The sequence below is a fragment of the Sarcophilus harrisii genome, chromosome 6 (genome assembly GCF_902635505.1).
Source record: "Sarcophilus harrisii chromosome 6, mSarHar1.11, whole genome shotgun sequence".
Taxonomy (NCBI): domain Eukaryota; kingdom Metazoa; phylum Chordata; class Mammalia; order Dasyuromorphia; family Dasyuridae; genus Sarcophilus; species Sarcophilus harrisii.
In genome coordinates this window covers 76,449,690-76,475,546 of record NC_045431.1, presented here as the reverse complement: position 1 = coordinate 76,475,546, position 25,857 = coordinate 76,449,690, and the positions used below count along the sequence as shown (strand labels likewise).

General features: G+C 35.7%; 1 protein-coding gene across 2 annotated transcripts in view; it reads right to left on the bottom strand.

Annotated features, from left to right (window-relative positions):
• The window catches only part of FAM160A1 (family with sequence similarity 160 member A1), a 360,515-nt gene that overhangs the window by 107,466 nt on the left and 227,192 nt on the right, over window positions 1–25,857 (bottom strand). For both annotated transcript variants that reach the window (XM_023505946.2, XM_023505947.2), the window contains one exon: window positions 115–273. In XM_023505946.2, coding sequence (XP_023361714.1) covers window positions 115–273 — 159 coding nt within the window. The remainder of the gene's footprint in view (window positions 1–114; window positions 274–25,857) is intronic.

Genomic DNA, 25,857 nt, shown 5'->3' with positions numbered 1-25,857 from the left:
AGGAACGCTCCTATTTCTATCCCAAAAATCAGAGTATGTTTGTGGGAAGATTCTTGGTAATCCTTAAAGCTCTAGATCAAGGCATTATTCATTATTGCTGTTTCTCTCCAGTACCTGTATGACTGCATTGCAAAACTCCAGAGAATTCATGAACTGGACCAGAGAAGGCAGAAGTAACCAGTCATCCTTCAGAAGGCAATGCCATTCATCACCTTTCTCTTCTAGTTTCGTGGGCAAAGAAGAGTAGAGACCACTTAATCCCGTGGCTAGCACCTGCATTCAGAAACAAGAGACATTGTGATTTTTGTTGCTCTCCCAATTCCAATTAGAAGGTAAGCTCCTTGAGGGAAGTGGACCTTCTCTTATACTTAGTCTTTTTTAAGTCTTTATATCCTAAGCAGCCAGAATGATACCTGGCACATAAGTTTAAGATATGCTTGCAAAATTGAATTGGAATAATCATTTCCCCCCATAATTTTTCAAGGCTACCCCTCTGCCACAAAAGACTTATGGATGACTCCCATCAAAAGGAATCTCCCTTCAAAGTGGGAAAAGTGGGAAAGGGTTATGGCCACAGATAGAAGGCCTAGATTTACTTATTATTGATATGACCATACTTTTATGGTTCAATTATCCTCCCTAGACTTCAGTTCCGTCATCTGTAAAATGAGGAGAGTGGACTAGATACCTTCTGAGACCCATTCCAGTTCTAACTCTCAGATGCTAGGATTCTAATGACTACATTAAACTTTGTACACGCTGCTCAGTCCCCTAACTTACAACATATTAAGAATTTGGTCAGCCTTGGCTAAATAAACAAACCCTTTCTCCTTGACCAGCTTCCAGTTTGATTTTTTTAAAATAAACATTACTAATTTCCAATTGAGTTTCCATCCAAAGCAAGACGCAATACATACTACTTACGTGAAATCAGTTTTGGTCCAGTAGTGTCTGACTCTTTGTGATCCCATTTGGGATTTTCTTGATAAAGTCATTGGAGAGATTAGCTATTTCCTTCTCTAGCTTATTTGACAGAGGAGGAAAGTGAGGGATACAGGGTTAAAGGACTTGCCCAAGGTCATACAACTAATTAATATCTGAGGCCAGATTTGAACTTAAGTTCTCCTGACTCAAAGTCCAGGATTCTATCCATTATACCACCCAACTGCCTTATGGGACCATAGACAAATCATTTAATCTGGAAGGGCCTCAGTTTCCCCATTTGAAAAGGGGAATCACCTCTTATTTTTGCCTGCCTCAAACAAGCAAAAGGTTTAAAAGTACTCTAGAAGTCTGAGCTGTCATTATTCTAAGACAAATGTTAGTCCAAGTCATATATGAACAAATGCATCCAAGAAGACCAAGATTTATATTAGGATTAATGAATGAATGCTAAATGTCCACAACAGAGAATAATATTTGGAAAATTCAAAATTAGCCGCTACTCACACTTCTAACAAGCTAATTGTTTGTTTCACTAATATATTGTGTCCTAATTATAGAACATTAATGGCCATTAATAATGAAATTTTGTATGACATTCACAAGTCGCTATTTCACCCCAGATAAACCAGACTCATTTAACACCTTCTATGCTAATGCATGATAGACACAAAACACTGCTTATTATTAGCAATTACCATTAGGGATTAAAATATTAATAGGAAGACAATTTATGAACTTTTTTCACCATTCTTTCTAGCTGTGAACATTAGTCAACTTATGGATCTGAGTATTGTCAATGATCGACAGTGAGCCTCAATGTAGTACTTGATGATCTCAAAAAATGGCACACACATTCCGTCATTTTATCCTCAATTTATCCTCATATCAACTCTTTAGTGGTAGCCAATCTCTCCATGTCACAGAGAAGGAAGCCAAAGCATAAAGAGCCATAAATTGTACAATATTCCACAATTTGCATGGAGGAGCACCAACATACAAACCCAGGCCTTCCTAATTAAATTTGTATTTATGCAAACTTTCCACTATGCAGCCTCACACCCAAAAACATATTCATTTAAAATAAACAGTTTAAGTCAAGTAAAAATTCTCATTCTACTAAGACTTCTCCAACAGTACATGTCTCAATACTCTTGTATTTAAAAGTACAAGACGTTAGAACTGAAGGTACCTTAGGAGGACATCTACTGCAGTAACCCCAAATTCAAATTCAAATTCAAACAGGAGTCACTAATCAACATATAAGGAGCCCTGTGGATGATTAATGCTAAAAAATATATTATCTGTTTTATATTATTTTCATTTTTTAAAACTTCACATTTTATTTTTCCCCATTTACATATAAAAACAATTTTAGCATTCTTTTTTTCAAATTGTGACTTTCAAATTCTCTCCCCTTCCTCCTCCCTTTCTCTCCCTCATTGAGTAGGCAAGCAATTTTACATAGGTAGTATATATACATGTATAGTTATGCAAAATACATTTCTATAAAAGTCATGCTTGAAAGGAAACAGAAACAAAGAAATAAAGAAAATAAAGAAAAAGTATCATCTATCTGCATTCTGACTTTACTGATTCTTTCTCTGGAAATGAACAGCACCTCTCATCATAAGTCCTTCAGAAATGTCTTAGAACATTGAATTGCTGAGAATAGCTAAGTTATTCACAGTTGATCATCATACAACATTGCTGTTACTATGTACAATTTCTGTTTCTGCTTATTTCACTTTACATCAGTTTATGTAAATCTTTCCAGGTTTTCCTGAGAGCAAACTGATTGTCATTTCTTTAAGCACAATAATATTCCACACAAGCATGTACAATCATTTGCTCAGCCATTCCCCAAATGAAGGCCATCCCCTCAATGCCAATTCTTTGCCATCATTAAAAGAACTGTTATAAATATTTTTGTACATATTTTTATTTTTTAATCTCTTTGAAGTACAGACCTAGTCATGGTATTGCTGGATGGATCAAAGTAAATTCACGGCTTTATAGCCCTTTTATTTCCATTCATTTTGTTTAATATTTCTCAATCATATTTTGGATAGCACTAGGGAATATTATAGGTCCCACGTGGCTCTCAGAATATATGCTGGACACTTCTGATTTTTCAGCCTAATCCCTTTATTTATAGGAGAAAAGAAATTGAAGCCCAAGGAAGAGGTTTGTCCAATGGCTCAGAACTAGTCTTCTATCTCACAGTCCAGTGCTTTGTGTTTGTTTTTCTTAGTTTTCTTATAAAAGGAAATATAATGTAATTTTTTTATTATTGTTGGCCATTCACTTTAGGTCTGTCCAACTCACTGGGACTCCATTTGGGGTTTTCTTGGTAAGGACATAGGAGTGGCTCATTTGACAGATAAGGAAATTGAGGCAGACAGAGCTAACTGACTTGCCCAGGGTCACATAGTCAGTAAGTCCGAGGCTGGATTTAAACCCATGAAAATAAATCTTGATGACTCTAGACCTAATGCTCTATCCATTGAGCAATCTGACTATCCATAACATAATTAAAAGACTGCTGATCTTAAAAGTTAGCAGATTTGAGCTTAAGTCCTAGCACTGGCACTAGCTATGTGACTCTATGCAATTACACAACTTCCTTGAGTTTTAGTTCTCCCATCTGTAAAATGGGAATAATAATCACATTACCTAATTCATAAATTGTAAGAAAAGTGTTTCCTAAATTTTGATATGCCATGTTAGCTGCAAGCTTTTCTTTTCTGTTGCTTAAGTCAGAAACATGACTCACTGTCTGCATCACAATCAATCATTCAAAAGACATTTGAGCATCTATTACATCCAAAAGCACTGGCATATGGGGCAGCTCAGTGACATGGTGAATAGAGCCAGGAAGACCCAAGTTCAAATCCCACCTCAGACACTAGTTGTGTGACCCTGGGTAAGTCACATAACTCAGTTTGTCTCAGTTTCCTCATTTGTAAAGTGAGCTAGAGAAAGAACTGGCAAACCACTCCAATGTCTTTACCAAGAAAATCCCAAAACAGAGTCAACAAAAGTCATTTACGACTAAAACAACTGAACAACAACAAAAGTCATGAACCTGCAAGAAGCTTGCTATCTACTAATAGAAATAAATAAGTAAAAGAATAATATTAATTTTTCACAGAGAACTTTAGAGTTTATAGAATCACAGAATTGTCAAGTTTAAAGAGACATCAGTGACTAAATTGTCCAAAGTATCCCTGAAGAAGAATTCGCTACAACATGGCAGTCATCCAACTTTTGCCTTTAAGTCTTCTATTGAGGGAAAACTCACTAGCTCCCTACGCAGCCAGTTTCATTTCAAAATAGCCCTATTAAATATAATATATTAAATTAAATATAAATATATTCAAAATAGCCCTTTGAATCAAGCATAATTTTGCCTTTATAGAACTTCTACCTTTTTCTCTCTTCTGCACCAAGAAAAACAAGCCTTAACACTTCTGGGGATAGCCATTCAAATATTTAAAGATTAATTAATGTTGCTTATCACCTCCCAGACTGAACATAGTTTTGAGGATCAAATGAGATAATTATAAAGCAAGCAGTTAGTACAGTACAGTGTCTGACACACAGTAAGTGCTACATAAATGTTGTTTACTTGTTTCAGCCAGGTCCAACTCTTTGTGACCCTACTTGGGGGTGTTCTTAACAAGGATACTAGAGTGGATTATCATTTCTTTTCCAATTTACTTTACAGATGAGGAAACTGAGGCAGACAAGTGACTTGCATAGGGTACTCAGCAAATAAGCATCTGAGGCTGGATTTGAACTCAATTCTTTCTGACTCCAGATTTAGAGTTAGATATTATTATATGACATGAACTCAAGATCTTTCTACCATTTTGATTGCTCATCTCTATATATCTCACCAAACCCTCAATCCCACATCTAATATCTTCTTTCAGTTCTGTCTAAAAGAATTTTAGCTAAAACACTGTGTGGAGGGCTAGTTCCACAGGATCAACATCATAATCAAGGAAGTAACTATTTGCATTTTAGACAATCAACTGTACAAACACAGCAATCAAACAGGGTATTACAGTGGAGGTTTGGTTAAAATATATTCATGGCAGTTCTGTGAAATGTTGCTAATCATATGAATGATACCAAAGTCCTATGGGATTTTGTTTAAGAAAGGCAAAAGCATGTCCACTTTAAGGTTTAAGAGAATAATAATAATAATAGTAATAGTAGCTCAAATTTATATAGCTTTTTGCAGTTTACAAAGGGAACTCTATTATAACCCTGTGAGGTTAAGTGCAAATACTATGATCCCCATTTTATAAATAAGGAAAATGAGATTGACTGAATCACTCACTATGCTATGACTAGTTACAAAGAGATTAAATGACTTGCCTATTATTATGCTGTAAATTTTTGACAATGCCAGAAAGGGAAGGCTTCATAAAGGAAATGTCAGAGGCATTTTGCATGAGGGCAGCTTGGTACAGGCTTGGAATCAGGAAGACTCATCCTCTTAAGTTCAAAAGCAGCCTCAGACACTTACTAGCTGTGTGACCCTTAGTACACCACATAACCTTATTTATCTCAATTTCCTTACCTGCAAAATGAACTGGAGATGAAAATAGCAAAGAACTTGTTGCTCAGTTATTTCTATCATGTTCAATTCTTTGTGACCCCATTTGGGGTTTTCTTGGCAAACACACTGGATCGGTTGGCCATTTCCTTCTCCAGATCATTTTACAGATACAGGAAAGGAGGAGAAAGGAATTTAAATGACTTGCCCAGGATCACATCACTAGTCATAAGTATCTGAAACCAGATTTAATCTCAGTTCTTCCTCATTCCAGGTCTATCCATCATGCCACCATAGGAAATAGGAATAGAAACTTTCATTTCATTTTAGATATGTTGAATTTCAAGACCCAGAAGGATATAAAACAGGGGGGTAAAGATAAACATCTGGACCTCAGGAGAGAAGTCAAAAATAGACATTGTGACCTTGGATTCTACTATAGAGATAATCACCGAAGCCATGAAAATGGATGTGATTCCTCAGGGAGATGATATAAGAAGAAGAGGTCCATGAACTAAACTTTAGGGAACACTCCTAAAACACTGGTATAATGAAAAGACCAGTAGAGTCTTTGGGGCAAAGGTTCCCATCCCAAGTCTATCTGGGTGCTAATCAAACTACTTTCTCTCTTTCTTAGCCTTAATTTCCTCATTTGTAAAATAAGAGACAGAGCTAGCCATCACAAAGATCTCTTCCTGCTCTAAATCTTACAACTCCTAAAGAACAAAAAAAAAAAAAAAAAAAAAAAAGGAAAAAAGAGGGGAGGGAATTAATAAAGACCAGAGGGAAGTTAATAAAGAATAGAGAGAAGGAATTTCTTTTGGCTTTTAGCCCAAAGGCTCTTGTCAAAAACCTTCATCCAGTCAACAGACTCATATCTACTTAGAGCCCCTTGAACTTCCATTATGAAAGAAACATTTAATGAGTTATTTCTCTTAAAATTAAAAGCTCTATCAGGCAAGGGATAAGAGAGAGAGCTCCCGTTCTCCTTGGAGGGGATGCTCATCTTGATGCCACGTGCTTAAAAATCAATTACATTTGCTAACTCCTGCTAAATTAACCACAGAACAAAGGGTTTGCTTCTGCATACCCTTGACTCCTTAAGCACTTTAAGGCTTTCAAGATGAATTTATCCAGACAGGCATAATTTATCTGACTCAAATGCTGGGAATAACTATTCACTGTATCAATATAATTAGAGCAACATTAATTTTCAAATTACGTACATCAGAGACAGTAATTAACAATAACATACACCTAATATTCCACCCTCTCCTCTTTTAAGGGTGTTCTACATAAAGCAACGTGAGCTGGTTCCATAAAGAGCCAACTTCTGAGGTGGGACACAAGTATACAAAAAAGAGACAGCATGATATGGCAGAAAGAGCAACGGAAGGAGCATCTGGAGAAATCCACTTCAGACATCCATTAACTAAGATTCCCTCAGTCTCATATTCCTCACCTGTAAAATGGGGATAATCACACTCAAATATCTCCCTCACGGGGTTGCTGTTCATAAAGACAATTTACAAAAAGTATTTTGCAAACCTGGAAGTGGTACTTGATGCAATAAAATTATAGGTTTTTAAGTCTTTCACCAAATCATTTAACCTGGCTAGATCTTAATTTTCATTCCTGTTAACACACTAGCATGTATGCCCTTGAACACACACACACATAGTTTTTCCCCCACAGTGCAGAAAAATTTGCAAATGAACAATTCTTATGTAATCTTCTCTTAGGGCACCAAGAGATTTAAGTCTAGGAGAACACCAGTATAACTAATCAAGCCTGACAATCGAGCCTTCTAACGACTATAACATTCTATCTTCTTGATAAAAGGGACCTGATAATCAATATCTATGTTTATCAAATACAATAGAGAGGAACAAATGAGAATATGTGCTTGAAAATGCTTGGAGGAATATAAAACACTACACAAGTGTGATACCCACTTGGTAAGAGAGCGATTACCTAATATTCAACTATCCTAGGCCCTGCTTTGACATTCATGCTGTGTTTTCCCTATACTTTGCTTAATTAGGTTCAGATATCAGACACTCACAAAGTCATAAAAAATTTAAAGGGCTTCCTCAAGCTAAGGCAAGATGCCCAAATTCTGGGTGAGAAAAAGTAGGAGAAAGGCAAAGCGTAAAGGTCTTTGGTAATAACATTTGAGTTTACTTCTATGCAGAGACACTCTCCATCCCTAAACTCACACACAACTGCCTTTGTTTGATATTCAAAGCCCTTTAAAACATTCATAATTCCTTCCTTTTTTCCCCATCTTCTACTCAATAACACTGACACCGGCCTCTTGCTGTTCCTCATATAATCCCACCATCTGTCCCCCAACATCCCAAGTTTCCACCATCCCTCATCCCAAGACACTCTTACCTCCCTGTTTCCCCCTGGCTAACCGCCGAGTCCGAACTAAAGTTCCATATTCTGCAAAAAGTCCTCCTTAATAGTAACATCTCCTTCCAAGGTCATCCCTCACTCAGTTTATCTTGTGGTATACATATGTATGTTTTTTATGTGTATATTATATACATGTATGTGTATGTATAGATAAGCCGACAGACAGATAGATGTATCTTATTTGTACACATTATTCTGAGTTCCTTGAAAACTAAGACCGGGTTTGATTTTTTGGAAAGAAGAGAGTTCTCAATTTGTCCTGTTTTGTTTTGCTTTTTTGTTCCCAGAGCTTAACACTGTAGTAGATATCTACAAAATATCAAAGAACTGATTGTGATAAAGATGATAAAGACAGTTCTTATTTTACATAAGCGGACAGGTACACAGACCTGCACCTAAAGTAATTTTTATGTAAAATAATTTTATGTAATGGGAATTTGCCTTCAGATATAGGGAAGGGAGAGAGGGAAGTAGGAAGGGGTCCGTGAGGCTGTACATGGAGGAGAAGGGGAAGGCCCATGATTCATGGACTCGTTGGGACAAGGGAGCAAAAGGAGGAACATGTGGGTCCTGGGACAGACTCCAACACAGATAAAAGGAAGGATGGGTGGAGGGATGACCCCTCTAAACATCCATCCTTCCACTTTCACCTGAGGACTATTTTTGTTGTTTATTGGGGAGGAGGTGGTAAAGGACTAAGGGGCTGCAGAGCCAAGAAACAGGATAGAGAGAGAAAACATACTACTGTATAATAAAGTTAAAATAACTATTTTTAAAAATGTGAATTTCTTTCAGAATTCTCTGTATAAAGTCAAATTTGCATAATATGAATTTACATAAAGCAAGAACTGTCTGTACACTGATCTACATAACTGAATCATATATTCCTGTTGAGATTTTCATTTTTAAAAACTAATGGTGAATTCCTGTTCATTAAAAAATTTAATTTAATTTAATTTAAAAAAAAAACTTAATGATGCAGAACTCTGAGCAACCTAATGACCAATCTTGACTCCAGAAGTCCTGGGAGAGACATGTGGTGGGCTAAACATGTCAAATGTCAGACAATGTGCTGCTTTTTTTATTTTATACAAATCAGGGTTCTACAGGGAAAGAAGAGTAAGAAGGAAAACTTGGAAATGACAATTTTTAAAGCATCAATAAAATGCTTTTTATTTTGAAATTAAGCATTTATTGTCATCTAGGGGAAAAGGTGGAGGGAAGGAGGGAAAAATCTGAAACAGGAGGCTACGCAAGGGTCAATGTGGAAAAATTACCTGTGCATATGCTTTGAAAATAGAAAGCTTTAAAAATAAAAGAGAGAGAGGCCTGGAGAGACTTACACGAAATGATGCTGAGTAAAATGAGCAGGACCAGGAGATCATTGTATATGGCAACAACAAGATTATATGATGATCAATTCTGATGAACCTGGCTCTTTCCAACAATGAGATGATTCAGGCCAGTTTCAATGATTTTATAATGATGAAAGACATTTACACACCCAAAAAGAGGACTGTGGGAACTGAGTATGGATCACAATATAGCATTTTCACCCTTTTTGCTGTTATTTGCTTGCAGTTTGTTTTCTTTCTCATTTTAAAAAATTTTTTTCTCGTGCAGTAAGATAATTGTATAAATATGTGTGTGTATATATATATATATATATATATATTGGATTTAACATATATTTTTAAAATATTTAACATATTTTGGACTACTTGCCATCTAGGGGAAAGGGTGGGGGGAAGGGGAGAAAATTTGGAACACAAGGTTTTGCAAGGTTTTGAAAACTTATCCATGCATGTTTTGAAAATAAAAAGCTTTAATAAAAAAAATAGCAACAGAAAAAAAAAAAAAGAATGTTGGAAACTATCTTTAAATGTATTTGGAAAAATAAAATGCTATTGAGGGAAGAATGAGTGAATGAGGCATCTAGATAGTGCAGTTGTTAGAGCACAGGGTCTGGATTTGGGAAGATCTGAGTTCAGATGTGACCTTAGACATTTAGCTATATGACTGAATAAGTCTTTTACTCAACTGTAAAATGGAGAATAGCACCTAACTCCCATAATGATAAAATAAGACAATAATTATAAAGTATTTAGCATATCACCTGGCACATAGTAGATACTATTGAAATATTAGCTATTTTTAATATAGCAGATAAAATTATTAACTCTGTGGAAATAAAATAAAGCATGATATAATTGAAAGAAGACACAATTCTCATCTGTAAATCCTTAAGGGGTCTGGACCAGATTGTGGGCCTCTAATGTCTATTCCACTTCTAGTTCCACTATCCATGTAATAATGAGAGATATATTTGAATAATATGTCTTTTCTTAGGTCAAAAAATTTCATCCATTTTTAAAAAAAAATACAAATTCCATTTCTTGGTCCCCAAAGTAGATGTAGACAAGGCTATCATAAGAGAAAGTAACCTTCCACTCTGTAACTTGTATAAAACTACTAGAGGAAAGATGATCATTTCTGACAAATATTTCAGTTAAAAAAGCAAAACTTTTTCAAGCAGTAAAATGGAAATATGAAGAGAGTGCCAAGCTCTGTTTAGGAGGCTTATATATCCAAAATGTTATTTTCAAAGAAGTAGGAAAAAATGAATCATTAAGGATGATTTAAAATAATGTTTTTAAGAAATCAAAATTTCTGTTCTCAGAGAGAGTTCCATGATAAGAGTCAATGATCAACAGCCTAATTAGGAATATTTTCTGCCGGGCAAAAAGAATTTGAAGATGAGAAGGAGTCATGGAAGGCAATCACACAATAGCACAGCAATGATTCATATGGGATTTGGAAGAGAAGATGGCTTAGATTCAAATTCTGCCTTTAATGTTTACTACATTGAATGAGTTTTTTGATTAATAAGTCACTTAACCTATTTGCCTTATCTATAAAATGAGCCGGAGAAGGAAATGGCAACCCACTCCAGTATCTTTGCCAAGAAAATCCCAAGTGGATCACAAGGAGCCAGACATGACTGAAAAAATGCATGAAACTCTTAGGAAAGAGTAGTTACTCTCATATTTCCATTTTACTTGTTGAAAAAGTATTTTTTATCTGGAATATTTGCAGAAATCTTTCTGCAGTTTCATAGGAGCCACAAACAGAGTGGGAGTGCCAGGGGCAGCAGCTGCATGTGCCATGTGAAGGACATGGGCTGGTAGAGGGTCCTCAACCCCTATGTTACTTCCATGCTGGTTATGGTTCCACCATGGACACTGGTCCTCATCTTACGCTAAGTGAATCCACTTATGCTGTGGATTCAGAAATAGTCCTAGAGAAGAACATCATGAGGCTGAATTGAGATGCAAAGCACTTTGCAAATCTTAAATTACCATATAAATGCCAGTTGTTGTTGCTGCTGCTGCTGTCATCCCACAGTCTCCAAGCCACCAATCTGGAGAAGACTTTATTCTGACCTTTTTACTCCACTCCTGCAGAACAATATTTAGGGCACATGCAAGAGTGTGCTGGTAAATGTTAATCAACCATTCTCTTTGAGGGAGAAAAATATGCACACCTTCTTTTAATCTGCATCATTCATACTTTCTTAAGCAAGTCACTTAACCCTGTATGCCTCAGTTTCCTCATCTATAAAATGGAAAAGAAATAGCAAATCACACTAATTTTTTTTTTCAGTTTCTTTCAAAAATTATTTATTTATTAAGGCAATTGGAGTTAAGTGACTTGCCTAAAGTGACACAGATAGGAAGTGTTAAGTGTCTGAGGCCATATTTAAAGTGGCTTCCAGGCTAGCCAACCCCATACCAGCATTTTTGTGGCGGGAAACAACCAAATTAGGTCGTGAAAAGTCAGACAACAAACAACAAAAGAAATTTAAGTAGTTCAACTTCCATACTATAACAAAGAAGCTAAAAATTGCTCCAAACTACTTAGTTAGCAAAAATACATTCCAAGTGGAAAGAAATGGCAAGTTAAGGCAACATCAGTTTAACAGATAAATTCACTTTGTAAAATGTTAGTAAGAAAAATGACAGGTTTACAAATAGTATGTATCATTTCAGAAAAGAATAAAAAAATCCCACAGGCTATATCTAATAGGGATCTCCACTTTCATGTACAATCCTCTTTTTCTCTTCTGCCGTGCAAGTGGGGACGCCAATTGTATTTGATGCATGCTATATTCAGGATAAAGACTTTAAAAAAATGACAACCCTCAGAAAGGCAGGGAGGGGAATGCCTGGCTACATCAGGCGGCTCGATACCCAATTAAAGCAGATCATTCCTGTGCATTTATAGAGGAGACTGAAAGGACAAAATGTCCTTGTGATATAAGCAAAGATCAGCCACAGTTTCCATAATGATGTATTCTCATCATCAATTACATTTGTATTCCACCAATCATATGTGTGATATCATTCACTGAACAAGCTTTTATTAAGTACCTACCAGGTGCCAGACTAGATGCTGCAGGTTGAAAAAAAAGAAAGAAATCTGCTCCCAAGAAAACTGCATTGTAATAAGGGAAACAAGTACGTATATAATGCAGAATAAATATTTAAAATTTTACTGCTTTAAAATATATAGAAAAACTACATTAAATCAGTCACAAATAAACATCCATAAGCTTGTAAATGCATAGCAATACCTTAGTGACTCCAGTTTCTTACATATATGTACATTCAGTGAAAATGGGGATAAAAGAAACTGAATCAAATTTATAAGACTATAAGTCACTCCCCATTTGATAAACAGTCAAATGATATGAACAGGCAGTTTTAAGAAGAAATCAAAGCTATTTAGAGTCATATGAAAAAATGTCCTAAATCACAATTGATTTTGGAAATACAAATTGAAACAACTCTGAGCCACCATCACATACCTATCATATTGGCTAACATGACAGTAAAGGAAAATGATAAATATTGGCAAAAAATATGAGAAAAATTGAGATCCTTATGTACTATCGGTGGAGTTGTGAACTGATCCAAATATTCTAAGAATAATTTGGAACTAGGCCAAAAGGGCTATCAAATTGTACGTATACTTTGACACAGTAATATCACTAATGAGTCTATATTCCCAAAGAGATCAAAGAAAAGGAAAAAGATTTATATGTAGAAAAATATTTATAGAAGCTTTTTCCGTGGTGGCAAAGAATTGGAAATTGAGGGAATGCTCATTAACTGGAGAATGGCTAGACAAATAATGATATATGATTGTGATGGAATATTATTATGCTACAAGAAATAATGAGCAGAAAAATCTAGGAAGAGTTTGAACTGATGCAAAGTAAAGCAAACAGAATCAGGAAAACATTGTATACAGTAATAGCAATATTACCTATGATCAACTGTGAATATCTTAAGCTTTTCTCAGCAATTTAATGATCTAAGACAATTCTGAAGGACTTGTAAAGAAAACTGCTTTCCACCTCCAGAAAAAGAATTGATGAAATCTGAATAAAGACTGAAGCATACTTTTAAAAAATTTTCTTTGTTTTCTGGTTTGTATTTTCTTTTGCAACATATCTAATGGGGAAATTTTTGTTCAATTTCACATGTATAATTGATATCATATTGCTAGTCTTTTCAATGGGTAAGGGAGAGACTAGAGGAAGAGAGAATTTGGAAGTCAAAAATTTTTTAAATGTTTAAATTTTTTTACAATATATTGGGGGAAATTAGGAAAATAATAGCACCTACCTCCCAGGATTGTTAAAAGTGTTTAAATGAGATAATTGTTAAGCATTTATTCTGACACATAGTGAGCTAGTACTATAAAACGGTTGTTGTTGCTGTTATTATCACATTAGCTTGTATTAAAAACTTACGTTGAAAAGAGAACCATTTTGGGGTCATATGAATTGTATCTTTTCTTGTGTTGTAGTCTTTTAAGAGAACAATTTTCTTCCAAATCATAGTTTGTAAAAGTAACCATCAAATATTTATTAAGTCCCTACTAAGTGCCAAGAACTGTAGATTTACAAGAATTTAAAAAAAGGGCAACGCTTTACTCACAAGGAGTATATGTCCTAATTAGGGAAGATAAGTACACATAAAAATACATATAGCATAAATATAAAGTTGATCAATGCAAATATATACAAAGTAGTTAAATACAAAGTCATTTGAAAGAGAGGGCACAAGCAGCTAGGGGGATGAGAAAAAGATTTCTTACAGGTAATGATGTCTGAGTTGACACTTAAAAGAAAAAAAAAGACAGAGATAAGTCCTCATCCTTCCTAAAATTATTTAAATAATTTTCTAGTGATCCTATAATAAACTCCCCCACATAAGTCCTATAAATATAGCTTCTAGACAATAGGAATGGTTTCATTCTTTGTCTTTATATCTCCATATATATCCTGGAACATTTAATACTCGTTGATTGACCAGTATTAGCTTCTGTTTTGTTTAGCTATAGAAATATTAGTAGATAATTAAAATGTCAGAAATTCTCTTTTCCATGAATTTTGGGGTGACAAAAGTATAGGAATTCCTCTGTCCTCTCCTTCCTCCCTAACTTTGTCCACACTGTCTTTCTTAATTTACTCATTTGTTAAATGAAGAGAGTGAATTAAATGACTTTGAAAGTTTCAACTAGTTCTAAGCCTACGATACTATACCCATATCTCTTTTAACATTATCCTTCCACTGCCTGTAATTCTTAAGTCAGGTACAATCTCCTTCAGGAACACATTTACTAGCTAAAAATGATCCCCATTTCCTTGAACCTCTCAGGTCACGCTGCTTCATCTTTCCTACAGACAATCATTTATCATATAAGAAATATGAGTCTTATGCTAATAAGTTCTGTTTCATTTTCTCAAATCAGTATTTTAAAAATTTACAAGATAATTTATTATATATTTAAAAGAAATACCAAGTTGTACATTACAGAGTTGCAGGTTCATTTGCAATCATTTTTTATTATTCTGTGTTATAGAAATATTTTTTGTTCCATAAATTAAAAATTAAATAAAACTAATTTAAAAATTAAAAATCAACATTTTGTGTGACCTGGTGCTTGAATGTTTAAGAATCACAGAATTATCAGAGCTTCAAGGAATCTGAGAAATAATTTCTTTGACAAGCGCTATGCCAGGCACTAAGGAGAGTGACAAAACCTAGTGTCCCTGCCCTCAAGGAGCTAATTTCTTCCTCTCTCCATTGTTATTTATGAATTATTATAATAATATCCCAACAAGTATTGTTACTGCCATTTCCAATTCATCATTTATATGATTGCCAGACTAATCTTACTTATAAAAGAAATGTAAATGGATGGAACTTAAGAAAATAAATCAAGTGATACTAAAGATTTTAGGGAAAAAAAATAAAGGAATGGAAAAGGACACAGAGAGAGACAGATGGAGAGGGAAAGGGAGAAAGGAGACGAAGGAAAGAGAGGGAGAGGAAGAGAGAGAGAAGGAGAAGGAAAGGCAAATGAAGAGGGAGAGGGAAATGGGGAGAGAGAGGGAGAGAGGGGCACACAGAGAGAAAAAAGAAGCAATATTGTTAAGAAAAGGCATCCACCTGTCTTCTCCATTTGAACTAGACAAAGTCACAAAACCATGCTGATTCAAGGCCACTTCAAAGTCATATTATCTAGCCTCAATAAGGCTTTCATAACTGCCCTCTCCCATCTCGTCCCTCATTGACTTATAACAATCATTTTTGAAGTTACTAAAGACCAAGAGAGTTGAATTTCTTTCTAGCTCAGAAGGAGACATTTCATGGGCCTGGAATTGCCTCAGCAGAATCTTCTCCTGAGTGGAACTTTTTAATAGTCTCTGGAGAAGGCCACAGGGAAGCATGGAAAGACTGAGCAATAGCAAAAGAAGCAGCAAATGTGGGACACTCCAAGGGATCGACTCTATGCTTGGTAGTAGCTGGAGCCTTTTCTTCTCCCGGTTTTACCCTCCAAAAGGATGAAATCGCTGAAATAAAGGTGAATTTACTCAATACAAAGATCAGTATCTTCATTACTCAAGGTTTCCCTACTATTTTAAAATTTGCTTATTGTTTCTTTGTAATTTCTAACAATGGTATTGTAAATAAACATAAAATTATTTTCATTACAACCTGACCTTTTTCTTTTTTTGGCTATAGCGACTGTAATGGGATGGAAGGTAGAAGGAGGGAAAAACCTATAGCTCACTGCCTACACAAAAAGAACTATCAAAAGTGCTGGTGGATACAGGATCTTTCTATCATTTGACCTCCATGGGGTATATGCCTAACAAAGAGATCAGTAGGTCAAAGGACTTTATTGTGGATATCCTTCCTGGATGGCCATCAACTGGGATGTGGCTGAGCAAGTTGATATATATAATTGTGACGGAATATTATTGTGCTATAAGAAATGACGAGCAGGATGCTCTCAGAAAAACCTGGAAAGACTTATATGAATGACGCAAAGTGTAATGAAGAGAACCAGATGAACATTGGATATAGTAACAATAATACTATATGATGACCAGCTGTGACTAATCGCTACTATCAGCAATATAATGATCCAAGACAATTCTAATGGCCTTGTGATGAAAAATGCTGTCCATTTCCAAAGAAGAAACTGGTGGAGTCTGAATGCGGATTAAAGCATACTTCTTTTTACTCTTTTGTTTTTCTTGGGTTTTATTTTGTCGTGTTTTCTTTCATAATATGACTAACATGGAAATGTGTTTTGTATGTCTGTATGTATATAACCTATATCAGATTGCTTGCCTTCTCAACTGGGGGAAGGGAGGGAAATGAGAAAGAATTTAAAACTCAAAAGAAAATTTTTTAAAAATTTAAACAAATATTAAAAACTAATTTTTTTTTTTACATTGAGGTAAATTGGAGGAAAATAAAATACTAAATTCTTTAAAAAGACATTTTCCTATTCTATTTCATTCCTTACATAATCCCCCCTAATTTACAAATCTAACCCTAAAGTCTTCAGTGGCCCATAAATAAAATATAAACTCCTCAGCTTGGCATTTAAGCCCTTTCATGATCTAACTCCAAATTATCTTCTCACTATTGCCCCCTCACACAATACATTCCAGGTAACATGGATTCCTAATTGTTCTTCAATTTCAGCTTGCCTTCTCCCACCTCTGTATATTCGTGTAGCCTATCTCTACTCCTCCCACTTGGAAAACACTCTATATCTCAGCCTATTGAAATATTTTTCATTCCTTTAAGATCTAGCTTGTATAACCTCTTCCAAATAGCCTCTCATAGCTGAGAGTGATTTTTCCATTCTTGACATTTCTTAAGATATTTTGCCTAGAATTTGTCTTTGCCTACATTCCATTCTATCTTGTTAACATATTCATTTGTGTTAGGTTACTCTGTGTTTAAACTTTTAGTTTTTGAGTTCCTCAAAGAAAGGGATTAAGGGTTTTTTTTTTTTCCTTTTTTCCTTTTCACTTTTTCATTTTTCATTTTTGCCTTATCCCAGCTCCTTGTACATAACAAATCCTTAATAAATGATCACTGAATAAAAATAAGCTATACAATGGCAAGGAGTAGATGAAATGAGACTTCAGAAGGAAGATGAACAATTCAAAGAGAATGCACAAAGTCATGGAATATGTGGGAGAGGTTGAGATGGAATGAGCAGAGAGAAGGATTGGCTTAAATAAATAAAAAATACCCTTACCTGACACAGGTAGGAAAAAAAAAAGATAAACTCCAAGGACATTTCTTAGCTCTAAAGTATAAAAGAAGGGAAATAAAAAAGACTGCTAAATTTCAAGTGATAGATCTGAGTTTGAATCTTGGCTTGGATCATTTACTATCTGTGTGAAAGTCTCACCTCCCTGAACCTTAATCTCCTCATTTATAAAAAGAGGGTTAGATTAGATGGCCTCTAAGGTCTCTTCCACTTCTATTTCTATGGTCCCATAATATTTTGCAAAACTTGAGACCAACCACAGAAACACTAATAGCTGCCACTTATATTACAGTTGAAAAAGTGATTATCTTACAGAAACCTGTGAAGGAGGAATGGGGAGCCAGCGAGGGGAAAGAGCCAGAAAGGGAAGGAGCAACCTCTAAGAGTTACCAATTATCAGGAAGAAAAATGGTTGAGATTCTTGTGCTTCGATACATGAAATCCTTTTAGTCTCATTCCCACCTTAATGTGTGTCCTGCTAGGGTAAATGCCTGGGAACGGGACCACAATTATTCCTCTGTGCTAGGCTGGGCAAACAAGACTGTGCCATAATTTTCAAGTTGATTCATACAATTAAGCCTTTCATACACAGCACACCCTACCTAATTATGTTGACCATACACTCAACTTGGCCTCTTAATCCAAGATCCTACAAACAAAGTCTGTATTTTGGCCTTCCCTCATAGGAGGCGAAGAGGAACAGAAGCTACAGAGCCCCACATCCTGCTATGTCAGCTATAGCTTTATCTTGGGCCTATTAAAGAAACTACAACACTGATGAGATTTTGCTCTATTGACACACCTGGTTCAAAAGGCATTTTGGAATAATAAGCAAAAACTTGAATAGATCCCTCTGTTCCCTACCCAGTTCTAAAACAATTTATTTCATTCAATTCAAAGAGTATTTTCTATAAACCTAGTATGTTCCAGGAACTATGTTAGGGAGCTGGCAATATAAGAAAAAAATGAAATGTTTCCACCATCAACAAGCTTGCATTCCACTAAGAAATCCCAAATTTAAAGATTAATAAATATGATTTGAGGAGAGAAAGAGTGCACTAACAAGTAGGACATCTGGGCAAGATTTCTTATTGGAAATAATCCCTAAGTTGAGTTTTGAAGAATACAAGAAATTTCCTGAGATGGAGGTTAAAAAGGAATGTATTCTAGGCATCGAGGATATCTCAAAGAATGGTCCAGAGAATCCTGGAGGTCTCTGAAATTCTTACAGAAAGTCTATAAATTTAAAATCATTTCTAATATGGTAAATAACTATGAATATGACCCATATAAACAAAAACTTTTTGGACAGATCCCTAGTGATTTTTAATAGTATAAAGATACTGAGAACAAAAGTTTAAGAAGCACTGATCTAGTAAGACCTAGAGGTAGAAAATAGAGTACCAAGTTCAAGAAATAATAAAAAAGACCAGACTGGTATTGGATTGGATAGAATATAAAGGGAAATAAGGTGAAAGAAGCCTGGAAAGATAAAATAAATTCATATTGTGCTGAGGGATTTGTATCTTATTCTGGAAGTAATAGTCTTTATAAAGATTCTTGCTCAGGTACTGACATATGTGGACTCATGTTTTAGAAAGATTGCTTTTATAGATGTATGGAGAATGGATTAGAGAAATGGAAGCTGGAAGTTCAATTAGACTATTGTAGAGACATGATGATGACCTTGAAATAGAAAAATGGCCCTAAGAATAAAAAGATAGGAAACAACAGATGAGATTCTATTGAAACAAAATGAACAAGAAAATAGCAAGCTAAGGGAATGGGAAGTCATGGACAGCTCCAAGGTTGTGAGTCTGGATGACCAGAAGTACAGTATTATGCTCAAAAGAAATAAGGAAACTGGAGTAAAGGATGAGTTGGCGGTATGTGGAAGATGCATTTCATTTTGGACATGAGGAGTTTGAGACGTGTATGGAATATCCAGGTGGAGATGTCTAGTACATAATAGCTGATGCAGGATTGAAGCTCAGAAGAGAGGAATGAGCGCCTGGAAGTAGACAATTTTCCTCCAAGATAACATATTTAACAGAGAATACTTTTATTACAACAGCCTTGCACATAGTGGGAGCTCAATGAGTATCTATTCATTTGATTCTCTATGCATCAATGAATTAGAGCTAGCATTTGTATGAAAATTAATTCTGAAAAGCAGAGTTTAAAAACTTTATGCACCGTAAAATTGTCTCTTTAACTACTCTAAGAAAGTCTTTATTTTTTTTCCCAAGTGAAAGACTATTGACTCCTGACTTGAAAACAGACTAAAATTTGATGACAAATCATCATATCCACAAAAGAACAACTGACAGAGAGCCTTCTGTCTCATGTACAGGTAAGGCGAAATCTTCCCACAACCACATTCATACTTCCTTTAAAAATCAGTATGACAATATTACACAGATTTTGTTTCAGCTTAAGAGAGCTTTAATTAAAAAAAAAAAAAAAAAGAGGTGGGAAGGAGAAAAGTCTCCATTTACCTAGCAAGTCAGACACCACAATGAGTAATAGGTGCCAGAAAGAATAACTAGTATTAGAAACCCACACTATTACATAGGAGGCAAAATCCAACAAATGAGGCAAGAGCAATAGAATCCATGACCTCAGAAATGTGGGTATGAACAAGTACTTGTTCATAAGGTGAATTAGAGATGCTAACATGAGAAGAAAAGCGTTACCTCATCTGTATTCTTGAGACAGTAGAATAGGAATATGTGGCAGGAATATAGCTTTTGAGGGGAATGTTTTCTTTAAAAAACAAAAAAAGATTAAAGGGTAGAGATGGAGTGAAATAGCACTACATATTTAAAATGTAGGGATCTGAGGAAATTGAGACATAAGAAAAGGGAACCATAACAGAGTCCAATAGAGAAAGAAACATAAAAGATAATCATCAATTATACAACAGACCACTTGGACAGAAGGAGAAAATAAGAAACATTTGGGAAATAGTGGAACAATGATCATCTGAACATCTGTTGGAGTGTTCTCTCAGCCTAATGTGAAGAATACTAATACCATGAAATTTTGTTCTTTAAAAGATAAAAGACAAGGTTAGCCCCAAGGGAAAACTGGCTGGTAAACCATGAGAAAGCAAAGAGGAAGCAAAAATTTCACCTTTTTGTTGTTCTTCATGACCCCATTTGGAAAACTGAGGCAGACAGGGTTAAGTGACTTGCCCAGGCTCACACAAGCTAGTAAGTGTTTGATGCCAGTTTTGAATTCAAGAAAATGGATCTTCCTGACTCCAGGCCCAGTGACTATCCACTGCACCACCCAGCTTCCCCTAAGAATTTCCCCTTAGGATTTGCAAAAGAGGAAAAATAGATTGCCAGGCAGTCAGGTACTAGGTACTCAGAAGAATGGATTTTAAAAGTTTCATAGAAATGAAAGAGAAGATCCCATAGCCTAAAAGTTTGCAAGCAAAGTCAGTTGAAGAGGAAATTCTCAAAATTCTCGTTCAATAATCTTTACTATAAAAGATGACTGTCTGAGAAAGGATTGGGGAGGATACAAGAAAATGGAAGTGATACAAAAACAAAAGATAACAAAATTACTATTTTTAAAAGCTATGCATCTGGTGTCATCCATTATCTTAGCTTTTTCTTTTATTCTTTATCTCCTATGTCATTTTGAGAATTATCTTTTCAGTCTTTATCATTTCTTTTCAGCTTCCACTCATTTTGAATATTAATATTTCTCACATAGTCCCTACAGGGCTTTGCCAAAGGAATAGAAGGATAGCATAATAATAAAAATTCACATATAACTTTTAGTTTTCTAAAGCATTTTATATATGTTATCTTATGTGGTTAATGCAGCAATGTTGGGAGATAGATGTTATTATCTCCATTTTTTAGAAGAAGCAGCTGCCACTCAAAGCAACTTTCCCAGGATCGCATAGCCAGTAAGTGTTTGAATTAGTATTTGAATTCAGGTCTTCCAGTATCCATGACATAGTGCAGAGGACTATATCAGAATCATTAATATTCGAAATGATCTGATGCTGATAATTTTTAAATATTTCTTAAAACTCTATAGAGGAGAAAAGATGAAAGAAAAGGTAGGATGATGGATGACAAAAAGACAGAAATACTCAGCTCTTATTTGACTTTTGTTTTCTCTGCCAACAAGAAAACACTTTGAATCGGAAAGCACAGAACAAAAATTATTAATAGTGACGTGAAACTCCTCCCAAAATATTTAGATCAAAGATTATTAAGCTCATTTCAATGACCTTTTTAAAGAGTATTTTTGACAAGGTGATTCAGGTCAACTCCAACATGGAGAGAACCATCTGCATGCAGAGAGAGGACTATGGGGACTGAATGTGGATCACAATATAATATTGTCATCTTTTTTCTTGTTGTTTGCTTGCTTTCTTTTATTTTTCATTTTTTTTCTTTTTGATCTGATTTTTCTTGTGCAGCATGATAAATGAGGAAATATGCTTAGGAGGTTACATGTTTAACCTATATCAGGTTACTTGCTGTCTTGGGAAGGGGGTAGAGGGAGAGAGAAAAATTTAGAACACAAGGCTCTGCAAGGGTGAATGTTGAAAACTAACTTTGGATGTATTTTGAAAAATTAAAAGCTATTTTTAAAAAGCATTTGATATCTATGCATCAATATAATCAGTTTCTTTTGTAATACTATATTTTTTATCTTATACACTTAAAAACATTCTTTTAAGAAGGGGTCCATAAGCTTTACCAGAAGAACAACAACAAAAAAGGTTGAAACTATTTTGATAACTATATATCATGATAAGTAGTGTCTTTTGCAATGATTTCAGACACATGATGAAAAATGTGATGAAGCATGTTATTCACCTCCCAACAGAGAGACAATGGATTCAGGGGGGCAGGCTGAGACATATTTTTGGGTATGGCCAAAACAGGAATTCTTTTGGCCTGAGGATGCATATTTGTAACAAGAGTTTTATTTTACCCTTTTCCCCCACTGGTTGGGGAGAGGAAGGAGAGAAACAAAAATTTTTGTTCATCAAAAAACATAGGATTGATTTTTTAAAAAAAAGATTTGGCAGATGTGATTGCTGAGATATTATTTTCAGCTAAATGAATATTTATGAAAGGGTTAAAAACTTACAACAGAAACAGGTCAACCTGGGCTAAGGGGCACTTCGTAACCTCTTTGTTGGGTTGCTATGGCCAGAGAATTCATCACCAGTCTACTGGAGATAAGCCTCTTTGGTCTTTGGAAAACAGACTCAGCTTGTTCAGCATTATGGAAATTCTTACACTTTGCAGATATATCTTTAGGAACCAGGCATATGATAAGGCACAGGGGCAAAATCTCTGAGGTTAGAACCATTCAGAAATAGAGGGGGTTGAGCTTGGAAAGGTAGCAGGGCCCCTTTTCTGCAAGGTATTCAAATGAAGGTTGAATGACTTCTTGGGTATGTCACAAAGGGGATTTCTTTACAGATATCCATTGAATTAGTGAGTCTAAAAGGTACCTTCCAACTCCAGAACCGAATCATCACACCAGTTTATCAAAGGAAGTGACCATAATGACAATGATAATCATTTACTAAACATTTACTATATTCAAAGCATTGTGCTAAACACTGGGGATACAAAGAGAAAAGTAGATATGTAGTTCCTGCTCTCAAGGAAATCATATTCAAATGGAAGAGATGATATGTAATAATAATAATAATAAAATAGTATTTACAATAGCATTTTGAGTTTTACAAAATACTTGACAAATATTATTTCATTGAATCCTCACAACAACCCTATGAAGTCAATGCCATTATTATCCCATTTTACAGATGAAAAAAAGTGAGGCAGAAAGAAGTGACATGTCCTGGGTCACACAAGTGTCTGAGGCAATACCTGAACTTTGGAGTCTTCCTATAACTCCCAAGTTCAACATTCTATCCTCCACACCACCTAACTGACAGAAAAATATGAAAGGATCCCAGTTCCATTAATCTTTTTAGATATGCACAATTAGATTTTGTTTCTTATCTCCAAAAAAATAATAATAATAATAAACATAAAATACCATGAAACAAGATTTAAAGAGATGGAAAGCCATGGCTTAAGAGAAAATGTGAGGTCCAGATTTCCTAAGTTACTCAGAAACAAGTAGGGAGGGCTTCAACTTGACCGATCATACCAAAATGAATTGCTAAAAAATCAAGTACACTTGGATTAATGAGGGAGGTCTTTTGGAAGATTGCAAGAAAACCAAAAGAAATTCTCAGTTACATCCCGGGCTCTGATATGCAATTGGACACAATGGATAGGGTTTAATGTCAGATAGTCCTGGAAATTCCTCCTCTGATATTTACTAGAGACATAATCATGGGCAAAAATCTTCATCTCTCTGAGCTTCAGAAAACTCTCTTAGGCACTTAAGTCACAGATTGGGTAAAATCAACATCCATGAAGGGAATTCCCACCAAGGGGCAAAAATCACAGGTTCTGGCTTTATGACCAAAAGTCTGGGGCCTTAGTCCAATCCCATTACTCATCAACATCTCATATAATTTCCTCAAATGGGAAATAAACCTAGAGTGATAATAATCCCACCACCCAACCTTGGCAGCTTGTGGTCCCCACTCCTGAGATCTTGTCTTTGAACTTTAAAGGTCTTCGCTATCCCATTCATTTTTAGCAAAAGAGCATTAAGATATTCCAGCAGATGGTTTCCTTCTGAAGTTGGCAGTCACACACCTGGTGGGGACTATTTGATACAACTCTCCAAAATAAAAGCCTCATAAATTTGGGATGAGATCAACTTTCTATCGGCATCCATGTGCCTAAAGGTCAGCTGTTCTCATTTGCATGTCTTGATTTACAGATCCTTTTGGGGAACAAAATGCTAGGGCTAAAACTATTTCTGTTTGATTTTTTTTCTTTAATTAAATCTGCTGATAAGATCATCTAGTCTTCCAGCCATGTGCTAGCACTAAAATATTTCCGGCAGCAGAATAATTTTCTTTCCCTATTTCCTTGGGAAAGTTACAAACAAAGAACGTCTGGAAGGTAAAAGCAGGTAAGTGTTAAACGTTTCCCACCTCCCTCCCCTTCCAAAAAAAAAATGTTCAAACAGCGGCCTAGTTTTCTAAAAGAGCCATTACTCTTAAAGAAGGCCGAAGCTAACACACTTTGACAATCATACTAATTAGGGAAAGCTTTTTGTCAATTGTGGTCCTCGGCTAGATAGTTAATAGAGTGAGCTTTTTATCTCCATTGTAAAGAGGCCTTGTTTTCTAAATTAAGTGTCAGATGTAATTATGGAAGCCAGAGTACAAATCAGATTATAGGATCTATCCTGAGGGGCACAACTTAACCCAACCCAGGGCCATATTCTTTTATGCCTTTTATTCAAATAGGGCCAGACCAGGACCTCGCTGCCCCATGGTACTCTCCCCTAACCTTTAAAAACCAAGAGTACAGTGTTTTTAAATACATTAAAGAAAAAAAAAGGCAAGGTAATTCTGAAAACCAACAATGAAACCTGGTTATAGCACAGGAACTGGTTTCACACGCCTCCCCCCCCCCCCCCCCAGTGTTATACATATTGAAGAGTTATTATCCTACAGACCCCCCCCCCAATCCCTTGGCGATGAGCTGTAGCATCACTCAATCCCTTCTTTAATAGCAATGTTATGCACGTCTATTCTCAGTAAAGCAGAAGCCAATTTCAAACCCTATTTACCTTGCAGGCTGTCTTACTTTTAACATTTTTTTTTTCATATAGCAATATTTTTCTTAGATCACTAAAATATATGGTGGCAGTTAAATACTAAGGAGGTTTACCAATAAACACCATCATGCTAAAGCAATATATCCCCACAAAAAGGAAAAGCCTCCTCTTTCTCTCTCTCTGTCTCTCTCTCTCTTAGTCTTTCTGTCTCTCTGCATCTCCCTTCTCTCTGTCTCTCCCTCCTTTCCTCTTTCCTTCCTTCCTTCCTCCCCCCCTCTCTCTCCTTCCCTCTCTCCTCCTTCTTTTTCCCCCCCTCTCCCATTCCTTCCCTCTTTCTCTCTGTCTCTCTCTGTCTCTGTTTCTCATTCTCACTCTCTCCCCATTCTCTCTTTTTCTCCTTCCCTCTTTCTCTTTTTCTCTCTCCCCTCTCCCACTTTTGCTCACCCTCCCTCCCCCTTCACTCTCTCTTCCTCTCTCTTTCTCTCTCTGTGTCTCTCTTTCCCTCCCTCCTTCCCCTGCTCTCTCTTTCCTTCTCCCTCTCTCCCCTCCCACCCCCACTGACTGGGATT